The 12658-nt window shown below is 37.5% G+C and overlaps 1 protein-coding gene across 3 annotated transcripts in view; it reads left to right on the top strand.

The window, feature by feature from the left end:
* The window catches only part of PFKP (phosphofructokinase, platelet), an 82571-nt gene that overhangs the window by 38728 nt on the left and 31185 nt on the right, over window positions 1-12658 (top strand). For all 3 annotated transcript variants that reach the window (XM_084620844.1, XM_084620843.1, XM_084620842.1), the window contains exons 6-12: window positions 343-387; window positions 498-606; window positions 1992-2087; window positions 3887-3979; window positions 5291-5416; window positions 6049-6113; window positions 9624-9693. In XM_084620844.1, the coding sequence (XP_084476970.1) occupies window positions 343-387; window positions 498-606; window positions 1992-2087; window positions 3887-3979; window positions 5291-5416; window positions 6049-6113; window positions 9624-9693 (604 nt within the window). The remainder of the gene's footprint in view (window positions 1-342; window positions 388-497; window positions 607-1991; window positions 2088-3886; window positions 3980-5290; window positions 5417-6048; window positions 6114-9623; window positions 9694-12658) is intronic.

Genomic DNA, 12658 nt, shown 5'->3' with positions numbered 1-12658 from the left:
TACAGTGGATGAAAAATAATTAAAGAAATATTTATTGCATTGCTCTTAAACCTTAGCACCCTCCCCTCCCCCCCCGACCCCATCTCTCCTTGTTATCACCAGTCATTTTGTATATTCCTTACTGTGCACAGCCTGCATCTGGGTAACATCTTCTGGACCTGAAAAGTTTTAAAGAGGGTACAGCATTTCCCTGGATCAGACAAGCGATTATATTTTTACTTCTGGGTTTACTGTGTTATTCTTGGTGTCAGGGACTGATCCCAGCTCCCACTGACTTCAATGGGATTTGGATTGGGTCTTTCAATTGCAATAATGTTGTTGATCTCTCTTGTCATTTTATAGCCATCAGAGGACCTTTGTCCTAGAAGTTATGGGAAGACACTGTGGGTATGTACTGTTCTCACCAGTTTGTGTCTAGTAAAATTTAATTATAAAAAAACTAAGATTTGAAGTTTAATTGTCTTCTTATTTGTATTTTTTTAATGTGTGCTTACTAGGTATCTAGCTCTTGTTAGTGCATTAGCTTGTGGTGCGGATTGGGTATTTATTCCGGAATACCCCCCAGAAGAAGGATGGGAGGAGCAGATGTGTGTTAAGCTTTCTGAGGTAAGCTGTTACTGCATCTTGAACATTTTGTATGCCATGTGATGCTCACATCTGAAAAGAGGTGCCTAGCAACATAAATGATATGGGCCAAATCCTGTCCAGTAGGATTCAATCAAATTTTTGCTATTGATTTCAAAGGTAGAACTATTTGGTCTTAAATGCCTCTATTCCCACATTCTCCCGCTGTTTGAAGCACAGTTAGATTCCCTCTAGGGCTACCATAGGTCCCACAAACATAGCCATCGTGGATCTGTTTTCTGGTTTGTCATCTTTGTCCCTGGTGTCTTATGCAGAACATTTAATTTTACGCTAGAAACTTTTATACATGCGCATTATTTCAAAGAGCATTAATATAATCTAGTATAAAAGCGGAATTACGTGAGTGCTTTCAAACATGTAGTAATGCATTAGCATACGGAAAGCATACACTACAAAACCAGGATAGTATTCCCATCTCTTTGAATTCACCCACTTAGCCAGCAGAACATTTTTAAAGGGAAGACATTTCCAGCAATTAACTGGTTTCTTTGCTGATACGAGAAGCATATGAGGCACGTTAACACTGAAATCTTGAAAGGAAAAATAAGAACACTTCTTCCACAAGGCTTGTAAAAGTAACAATGAAAAATACTAAATTAAGTATATTAGTAGTAATGAGAATCTAAACTGATGCATTCCTTTTGGTCTCCCAGTGTATGTTTTTCTTTTTGTGTGAGTTTCGGGGAGTGAAAGATCTCCAGGATATGGAGCAGTGTTGAGATTTTTGACAACACTAAATTAATAACCAGGCAAAAACAGTAGAACCTCAGAGTTATGAACCGACCAGTCAACCACACACCTCATTTGGAACTGGAAGTATGCAATCAGGTAGCAGCAGACCAAAAAAACCCAAAAGTAAATACAGTACAGTACTGTGTTAAATGTAAACTACTAAAAAATAAAGGGAAAGTTTGACAAGGTAAGGAAACTATTTCTGTGCTTGTTTCATTTAGATGGTTAAAAGCAGCATTTTTCTTCTGCATAATAAAGTTTCAAAGCTGTATTAAGTCAATGTTTGGTTGTAAACTTTTGAAGAACAACCATAATGTTTTGTTCAGCGTTACAAACAACCTCCATTCCCGAGGTGTTCGTAACTCTGAGGTTCTACTGTATATAGATGTCTTTCTCTCCTTTTTGATTGGATTAGTTGAGCTACAAATACTTTTGGTAAATTATCCAAAGGAAAAGATTCTAGTCACTGGAGTTTAATATGCAGTAGTTAGCTTTAATGCAGTAGTTAATATGCAGTAGTTAGCTTTCAAAACTCTTTTTTTTAATGGTGTACCTTGTTTCGGGTTTTTTTTTTTTTTTTTTTTTTACAACATCCAGTGTTTTTCTTCTCATAGAACCGTGCACGAAAGAAAAGGCTGAATATCATAATTGTGGCAGAAGGTGCCATTGATTCTCACAACAAACCTATAACTTCAGAAAAGGTTAAGGATGTAAGTATCAAACCTCTTTGTAATCAGTTTCTGCTGTGGCTATAATTTAGTGTAGTTCCCTTTCCACTGCTAAAACTAGAATTTCCACAGGCATTCTGGTAATACAGCCTCTTACAGTACTTGCCAGTTGCATTTTTATGGTTGTGCTTTATGGACTTAATTCAGAGCCCATTGAGGTAAACGGGAATCTTTCAATTGGTTTCCATGGACTTTGGATTGGGACCTATTTTTTGTTAAATTAGAGGGCAGTCAATGAAGTGTTATTTTTAGAGACTTGATCTCTAAGAGATCTGCTTAAATTTGTCTCATATAATTAATTATTAGATGATGGTATCTGATGGTCCTTGGTCGAAAATAAGTGATGGTCTGTCAAGTTTCTGGTGGACTAATGATGCCCTTATCACAATTTACCAGTAAAGGAAACATTTGGGGAAATCTCACCAATGCCAAGGATTAAATAGGCACTGCAAATAGAATTACCCTCTCATGCTTGGGAATGGTCCTTTTTGGAAACAAGTTTTGAAACACATTCATTGACAGAATGGTGTGAGGAAACTTGAACTGACACTGCCTGTGTGTCACCTGTTCTGTGATTACAGCACTTTGTTCTCCATAGCTGTCAATCTGGCACTTTTCAGGAGCGCTCAAATAATGAAGTAGTCTTTGACTTATCAATATAGAATTGTACTCCATTTAAAAAACTACAAATTAGTTGCACTGATTAGAGTGTTTAAGTAAAAGTATGGGAAATAGTTGTCACTCATCTTGTTTTTTACAGAGGAAAACACTACTTGCTTGTTACACAGACTTCAGTCTGTTAAAAAGTCTAGGAAACTATAAATAGCAGGAATGTAACTCTTGGGGAGAGTGAGTGAGGTGTTCATACATCTCCTTGGTAGGAGAGGGGAAAGTATGCAGTACTTATTTCTGTTTGCTTACATCCTAACCTTACACTATAACAGAGGAGATTTTGATGAATGATCCTATTTTAGTGAGCCTGGACTTGTACGTTACTGATGAGTAAATGGACTGGAAAGAAAATGTAGCTGGAGGCAGTAAATAACTGCATATGTTTTTCTTTTGTGTCTCTTTGTGTTCTTTTTTCAGTATAAAATTATTTCATTCTCTGTGATTTTCCCAGTAAAAACATCAGGCTATTAAACTGCACAGATTTTACTGTTACTGAGAGGGATAAAAAACAACATTTTTAATTTGGTGGAGCGCAAAATTTCTGGAACAAATTGTTGTACCTCCTTTTGTTCATGGACATCAGCCAAAGGCAGTGAATCAGAAAATCTGTATAAGGCTAAATGCCTTCACAGGGGGTTTAATTGCACAATTACTCCAAGATATTTAGTACCGTATATTTATAATACGGTTATAAAGAAACCGTATTATAAATATAGATAGATTATTTTTTCCAGGCTTCTAATTGTGATGTTTAAACCTTTTTTATAAGGTTAAGGACAGCATATATATTTTCTGTTTTTCTGAGTGGTCATTTGTTACTAAATAAATGACATCAGTATGCGTCTCTCTAATTAAAGCATTTTAGCCAAAACAACTTCTTTACCATTCTTAAACTGAACATTACAGTAGGAGTCTGGAGATGAGTTTTCCTAACCTAGATGCAAAGAGACTTAAGTAAATTCCTTAGTTGTGTCACCATTGTTGATTGTGTGACATTTATATCATATATAGTATAATAATACAATATTCCCAGTGTGTGCACACTGTATAACTGCCATAGTGTCGCTGGTATTTTATATTTCTCATTTATGCTTTGAAATTCTTTGCAGCTTGTGGTTCAGCAGCTGGGATTTGACACTCGTGTGACTATTCTGGGTCATGTTCAAAGAGGAGGTACTCCTTCAGCTTTTGATAGAATTTTGGTGAGTGAAGCTATGGTGATAACTTACATCTGTCTGCAAACCCTGGAAGGGTGCATGTTGCAACAGTAGTAGTAATGTGCTTGCACTTATGCATCCATTTTTCTTGAAGAATTTTGAATCATTTATAAAAACCAGTTAACACCCTCAATACTTTTGTGCAGTAGCCAAATATAATTATTGTCCCCAACTCAAGCAACAGAAAAGTAAAGTGGTTTGCCCCAGGCAACGTACAGAGACTGTGTCAGAGCCAGGTTTAACACTCAGTAACTACTGGCTCCTAACTCCTTGCTGATTCCATTGCCGCCTCACTATAGGCGATTTAATCCACAATTGGAGAATCACATCAAATCCAAAATTGGTCCACTGAAATCTATACTTAACATGCTTAAATTTTTCTGGTTAGGGGCCGTCTTCTATTCTACTATTTTAGGCATCCCTCTAAATGGACAAAAGAACTGGGAGTTAGACAAAAATATGGATTATGTACAGCAAAACCCTGTACACATGCACTAGAATTGGGGTGACAAAGTGTAAGACCTTGTCTCCACTAGAGTGTGTGCTGGTATAGCTATACAGGTACAGCCATACGGACAAACTCCCACCGCATAGACACAGCTTATATGGTGTTAAAAAAAAAAAGTGCTTTTGCTAGTATAGTGTATACCAGTTCCCCACATGAAAAAAGCTTACTGGTAAAAGAGTGTTTTTGCCAGTATAACTACAACTACACTAAGGATATTGCTGGTATATAAATGTCATAAAAATAATCACACTACACAGAAGCATTACTATACTGGCAAAAGTTTCTAGTGTACACCTGGCTTTAAACTGCCTTTGCTATTCATCTTTGCAGTGCTACATATCAAAGTCACCAACCTAAATGAATGAAAGGTATAGTTTGTGGATGTGCAGACAGCATGCACATACACATGCTCAGTTATTGCTGATAGGTGCTGTATATGGATATAAGTAGGTGGGTAGATTTTAAAAAAGAATGACCTTCACTATAATGTATTTATTAATAATCGTATTTACTAGTAATCCTATTTCCTTTAGAAGAGCTGTGATTAAAACCTGACTGTGCAGTGGGCTTGACAAGCCAGCTGTGAGAGCAGTCTTACTTGTCCTGTGGGTCACAATATGTTAAACATAACCAGCTGTGATCACAGTTATCAAGGAGTGATTGTTTTAACAATGTAAAGAGAAATCTCGGGTACTTCCCTGTTTCTGTGGTGGGAGCCAACTATTTTACTCCTTTTTAGTACTGAGAGCATCCCCAAATACAGAAACATCTCTCTCTGTATTTTTCAGGCAAGCCGTATGGGCGTGGAAGCTGTCCTGGCCCTTCTAGAGGCTACACCAGATACTCCTGCTTGTGTTGTGTCCTTGTCTGGGAACCAAGCTGTCCGTCTGCCTTTAATGGAGTGTGTGCAGATGGTGAGTTCCGGGAGAAGAGCCAGTTTACACTTATTCATTAACTATAGCAAAGTGCTCTAACAATCAATGGTCTGTTATTAGTTATAACACATGAATGGAACACTTAACTGTGTTTGGTAATAATGACCTCTTCTTATGTCTTTGCTGTATGTAATTACTATGTAGTTGTTTTAGGAATAATCACTGACAATGCAGTCCAACAAAGAAACATTGCTGCTTTTTTTCAGATTTGGAAACCTGTATTGTTTTTCAGTTTCATCTGAATCTTTCATTTTGCACCTTGTCTCTTTGATTACAAAATCTCCATCCATTATAGCCCATTTGCATTAATCTGGTTTCCTCCTCCGAAATTATTCAGAGTTCATCCCGATTTAAATTAAAAAAAAATTCTCCTTCTGTGGGTGTTTTAGGTGCCAATCTTCCCTCTCCCGCCCACAAACTTGCTTGTCCTCTATAGAAATGGAAAGAAAAATATAAAAATGCCAGTGAGATGCAGGTCACAACAGACAACAAATCAATCAAGATTGTCCTTTCAGTATTCCAAATAGTAGTGCTATTTCAGAACCGATCCATTTACAGTACAGTCCTTTTTTTACTAACCTTTTATTCTATTCTTTTAATTAATTTTTAAGACTCAAGAAGTACAGAAAGCAATGGATGAAAGAAAGTTTTGTGAAGCTGTCAGACTTCGTGGAAGGTACAACACATCAAATCATACCCATCTATCTGCTTTAGGAGATACTGAACTGCTTTGTCTTCCCATTAATGTACCAGAGCCTGGGGCTGCTCAGGCATTATTCTGCATAACTATCCACTCCCTTTCCTCCTGCACCTCAGCTTAACGCTTTGCTGAAGCACAGACAAGAGTTCAGTCTTTACAGGATTTTTCAGAAAGCATTACACAGAGTTAAACCCCAGGGATATTGTATCTAAGACTCTGCTAAATAAATGGTAATAATCCCCAATTAATTTAAAAGAGAGCACCACACTTTCTTAGTTAAGCAAACATTTAATACACACAAAACACACTTTAAATAGGATAAAATGTTATAAATAGTATTTGGAATACGATGAATAACTTTTAAGGAAAAGCTCTGAGACAGTAAATCTGCTGGTACCTTGTACAGACCTTCCCCGTTTTGTTTCTGTTACAAATATTCAAATATAAGGTTTCAGCATAACATTTTCTGTTCGTTAGCACACACATCAAAGCACATTCTGCTCTGATCTTCTCTCAGAGATGATTTTTCAGTCTTTATGATGTGACCATGGTATGTTGTGAGCACGAGAAATGGGAGCATCTCAATCCTTTAAAACACTTCAGAACCCTGTCATCAAATGAACAGTCGGGGGATCTCCACAGCTAGCAGGAGTGCAGCCTTCAGGTTAACAGCTGACTGGTCCTCTCAGTCTTTGGTAAAACAGTATCTTGTATCCAAAGTGGCACAGGGATTGGGACTCAGTCCACATGGCAGATGCGTGCTTGGTCCTGTGTCAATCAGCCACTGAGTCCACAGGTCTGTCTTTAACTCCTATACTTTTAACCTTCCCCACCCCGGCACTCTGATTGGCTCAGTTCTCAGAGGGTGACTAGAGTGTGACCTGCCCGGTGGTTTGTGCACAATGAGAACTTCCTACAGAGCCTCAGAACCAGCTACTGAGCATGTTAGTTTAACTGCCACATCCCGTTCTACAAGTTTCTAAGCCCTTCTAGCTGAATTGCTCTGTCCTGCTCATTGCATGTGTGCAGAGATACAGAATATCCAACCAAGATCTATGTCTCTCCTCCACTGCTTCTCTTCCCCTCCTAAGAGAAACTTCAAACGCTATAGTACCAGGCATGTGGGTTACATTAACACTGGCTATTTTATTTTTAAGTAATGTCGTTAATTATATTGCTAGTAACAGTGGTAGAGGAGGTTTCAGAGGAGTAACCTAGAAAGGACAGTTATAAAAGTTCATATTCCTATAATTTTCAAAGACAAGAAACGATAATTAACTGCAGCTTGCTTTAAGACTTCAACATAGACTTTGATCCTGATGTAAGTCTACCATTCAGGCGGGAATGAGTCAACAGGATTGTTTGTCTGAGGTGACTGATAATGCTAGTGACTGAATATGTTTGCTTGTACATAAAATTTGGAACCAAGTACATCGTGTATTAGGGTGGGTGGGCCTAGTAAAGGTAGTTTGGTTGTTTTATAAGCACTGCATTAGATCACTGCAAAAACAGTGCAACTCTATTAAGGATTTGTGAAAGTTAGTATAAGAGAAACAAATCAATTATTGCTTCAAGTTGTTTAATGACAAAACACATCCTTACTTATCTGTAGTACTACTTTGCCTATTAAATTTTAGAGGGATCTTAGTGACATTCTCACTGTTATTTTAAATACTTTACATTATTTTCAGAGTTCTAGACTTTTCATCTTTCCAGTTTTTAAGCTGTTTTGCATCTGTGATTTAACGTTACAAACAAACAAATTATTCCTGTTAAGTGTCTGAATTTGGAAAGTCACTGTGATTGTGGTTAAAGTGGGTGAATGCTACCTGATAAAAATGTGTTTCCTTATGTAAGTCAGTATACTCAGTTGTAAATTTATATATAACGAAGATAAGCACTTTAGAGAGTAAGATACAGTCATTATCACCTTTAATACTTTTGAATAGCTTTTGTAAATAAATAATATTACCACAGTATACTCCCTAGGCGTTCCCTATACTAAGTCATATTAACTTCCAGTAGTTGAAAAGTTAACATTGTAAAGTTTTTAAGGTCAGCCACTGTAACTTGAGTTGCTGTCTTTGGTATTATTTACTCTTTAGTTTAATAATGTTGCCCTTTTGATCTGAGCAGCTAGTCAGTTTGGGGCTCTGTGGATGTTCCAGTTGGGAATAGAAATTGGTGGTAGAAAGGTATTGCTTTGATGTAGTTTTGGTTATTTACAAAGAATGTACAAGGTCCTGCGTCTTTGAATGCAGAAGGAATCGAATAGCCAGAAACAGCTTCTTTTTCTCACAGCGCCAAGAGCATGTTAGTCAACCTGCATCCCTGACCCCCAAATTTCTCCTCGGATTTCTTCTAGGGTCGGGCGCAGTGCTTTCAGCTGCTCCATTAGGCTGTATCTCTCTGAAAGCAATACTAAGAAAAAGCTCTTGTGCAGGTTAACACTCCTTTTGTCTTAGATGGGGGCTTATGTTTACAGTTATGTTTAATGAAGGGTGAGTTCATACCTATCAGTCTCAATCCCATAACAAAATTTCACCCAGCTCAGAAGAATAACTTCTGTTGAAGAATGTGCATCTTCTAAACTAAAATCCTTAGTTTCCTTTTCTCTTCTGCAGACTAGAAATAGTCATTGTCTAAAGAAAAGGAGTACTTGTGGCACCTTAGAGACTAACCAATTTATTTGAGCATAAGCTTTCGTGAGCTACAGCTCACTTCATCGGATGCATCGGAGCTGTGGGCTAAAACTCATGCATGCAGTGGAAAATACAGTAGGAAGATATATATACACACAGAGAACATGAAACAATGCGTGTTATCATATACACTATAATGAGAGTGATCAGTTAAGGTGAGCTAGTACCAGCAGGAGAGGAAAAAAACCCTTTTGTAGTGATCATCAAGGTGGGCCATTTCCAGCAGTTTACAAGAACGTGTGAGGAACAGTAGGGGGAAAAATAAACATGGAGAAATATTTGTTTGTTTTTGCATGTTTATTTTTTCCCCCTACTGTTCCTCACACGTTCTTGTCAACTGCTGGAAGTGGCCCACTTTGATTATCACTACAAAAGGTTTTTTTTTCCTCTCTTGCTGGTAATAGCTCACCTTAATTGATCACTCTCGTTATAGTGTATATGATAACATGCATTGTTTCATGTTCTCTCTGTGTATCTTCCTACTGTATTTTCCTCTGCATGCATCCGATGAAGTGGGTTTTAGTCCATGAAAGCTTTTGCTCAAATAAATTTGTTAGTCTCTAAGGTGCCACAAGGACTCCTGTTCTTTTTGCGGATACAGACGAACACGGCTGCTACTCTGAAACCTATAATGTGTGTGACTTCTATTTGGGATGCAGAGTACCAAATTTAGCAACTTGTCAAAACTGCATAGACAGAGAGATCCTTATTAGTTACAAAAACACATATTTTCTTCAAAGAATTTAAAAACTACATAATGAAAATATTATTTTTCCTTCTTTAGGAGCTTTGAAAACAACCTTAACACCTACAAATTATTGTCTCACAGAAGACCAGATGCAGAACTTCCAAAGGTAAGTCATACCATTTGAATAATTAAATGAGCCGTTCTGTTTTTCTGCCCAGTGCACAGAATAATTTTTGTCTGGAGCATTTTAACAAAGAAATCTTAAAACAATATATTCAGTTTGGAATTTAACAACTGTTTCTCTAAAAATAACCTTGTACTGTATTTGGTATAATTAAAATAAAAACTTTAATGAAAGATAGAGGCTTGGTAGGAGATACTTTGAATTTCATCATAAAATTGGTATAGAGTAATAGTCCTTTAAAGCCAAGTAATATTCTTCCTAGGAAATTCCTTTCAAAGGAACTTACCTATCATGGTTATATCTATGGTGCCTGTTGCTGTCTATCTATGAGCTAGTGCCTCCTATTATGCTCTCTTATACTGCATGGCATGGAAGGATGCAAAAGCAAAGTACTTAGATTTAAAAGAACCTGAAAGTCTTGGTGGAAGGGGAGAGGGCACTGGGTAGGAGGATTCTTCACCTCAGCATCCAACGGGCAAAATGGTTTGTGAGACCTCTGTGTGTGCGGCTAGAAGGCTAGAGGGTGGAGTTAAGGATCAGCAGCTGCATATGCCATGTGGGCCTGATCTAACCATTCATTCATTGTGCATAGATTAGTGGTAAAATGATCCTGATTTTCCCCTAGTTTACGAATTGTTCATAAACCAGTCTTGAGCCCTACCAGTATATTCATTATTAGGAAGCGTTCACCAAACAGACACTTAACAGGAATAATTTGTTTGTTTGTAACGTTAAATCACAGATGCAAAACAGCTTAAAAACTGGAAAGATGAAAAGTCTAGAACTCTGAAAATAATGTAAAGTATTTAAAATAACAGTGAGAAGGTCACTAAGATCCCTCTAAAATTTAACAGGCAAAGTAGTACTACAGATAAGTAAGGATGTGTTTTGTCATTAAACAACTTGAAGCAATAATTGATTTGTTTCTCTTATACTAACTTTCACAAATCCTTAATAGAGTTGCACTGTTTTTGCAGTGATCTAATGCAGTGCTTATAAAACAACCAAACTACCTTTACTAGGCCCACCCACCCTAATACACGATGTACTTGGTTCCAAATTTTATGCATAAGCAAACATATTCAGTCACTAGCATTGTCAGTCACCTCAGACAAACAATCCTGTTGACTCATTCTCGCCTGAATGGTAGACTTACATCAGGATCAAAGTCTATGTTGAAGTCTTAAAGCAAGCTGCAGTTAATTATCATTTCTTGTCTTTGAAAATTTCAGCCTGTGTGTTATTCACAGTTTGTTCATTTTAACTATTCTGTTTTCATTATTTCTGATTTGTGGTGTAGGATAAATCACCTAAATCACCTGTTGTTGTTTCTTCTTCCTGGTTGGATGAGTTGTATTTTTTTATGGAAGAACGATGTGAATAATGCTGTTCCAGTATGACATTCTGAAGAAAAAAAAAAATCAGATTAAAATTAGGGAACATTCGCATGCATACCAGGTGGCCACCCAGAAATGTTGTGAACAGCTAATATCATGACCCCCACATGTAGTGCAAACAAAACATGCCATTTAGTTTGCAAAAAATACTGGGGTGGGGGAGAGCGCTTGTTACTGCTACTTACAATGTTATTTTAAGTCCCTGGCTTCTGTTCCCCTCATAGGAATGGATAGTAGTGTATGTAAGCCAGTCAGTGTGCTGCTTTGTTCCCCTGTAGTGGTAGCTGGGCCAAAGAGGTTGTCCTTATACAGCCTAAGCTAACAGAGGTGAGACTTTTTGCTCAGGCAGTAGAGGCTCTATGCATTTAGAACCAGAGGTCCCAGGTTCAAAACCCATTGCTGAGGACCCATGCCCCAGGTGTGGTATTACAAATGCAGTTGCAGACCGCCAAACAATGGCATCACATCCACAAACCAAGGAAAGTACTTTGCATGGAAGCCTTGAGATCCCCAAAATGTGGGCCAAGATTTTCCATGAATCCTTGAGCTCTGTATCATTAGATGGCCATACCTTCTCTGTAATGTTTACTAACCCTTTCTCCACTTAGGTTTTCTGTCATATATGTTCTGTAGTCTCAGAGGGGGAGGGATAGCTCAGTGGTTTGAGCATTGGCCTGCTAAACCCAGGATGCTCCGATGAAGTGAGCTGTAGCTCACGAAAACTTGTGCTCAAATAAATTTGTTAGTTTCTAAGGTGCCACAAGTACTCCTTTTCTTTCAGTGGATACAGGCTAACACGGCTGCTACTCTGAAAACTTTCCATAGTCTTTGGAAAAATGGAATTGCTAGAGTATAAACTTTCTGGCTTAGATTTATTGCCATTTATTCTTAGCCACTGGCCAAGAGTTTAAACATGAATACAGAAAATATTGATTATATATATAGGAACTGAGAAAGTATGGCAACATGCAAATAGATAAAACCAGGAAGAACTTATGCTTTAAAGGAAATCAGGCAATGAAGGAAACAAGAAATATAAAGTAGAGACAATTCTACAACTAGAAACAAATAAAATGGCAGAAAAAAAACCAAACAGGGCAGAGGAATCTTTAGGCATAAAGGCCAAGAGTTTCAAAAATAGGAGCCTAAATTAGGTTCCAAAATGCATATTTAGATGCCTAAATCAGTGGCCTGATTTTCAGGAGTGCTGAGCGCTTAGTAGAATCTGTTGATTGTAATGGAAGCTGATGGATGATCAGCACAGCAGCTTTGAACAACCAGGCTATTTATTTAGATACCTAAACATAGGAGTTTAGCTTGAGGCTAATATTTTTTTTTAAATCTTGGCTATAGTCTTGCTGTGTATTGTGTATGCTGTGGGTGTTTTAGGTTGGCCTGTACTTGTTAGTAACTGTTAGGATTTGATCAAACAAGTGTTTCTGGTTCTGTCTTGTAAGTGTTAAGAGGTTTTGGATTTACATTCTTCGGGTGCTTGGCAGTTTAAAAATATCCAGAAAATGGTTTTTCACTAAAGATAAAAAATGTAAATG

This window comes from Lepidochelys olivacea (genome assembly GCF_965140295.1).
Source record: "Lepidochelys olivacea isolate rLepOli2 genome assembly, chromosome: 2".
In the NCBI taxonomy this organism is placed as follows: Eukaryota; Metazoa; Chordata; order Testudines; family Cheloniidae; genus Lepidochelys; species Lepidochelys olivacea.
The sequence above is the reverse complement of the archived record's forward strand: the minus strand, read 5'-3'. Positions and strand labels throughout refer to the sequence as shown.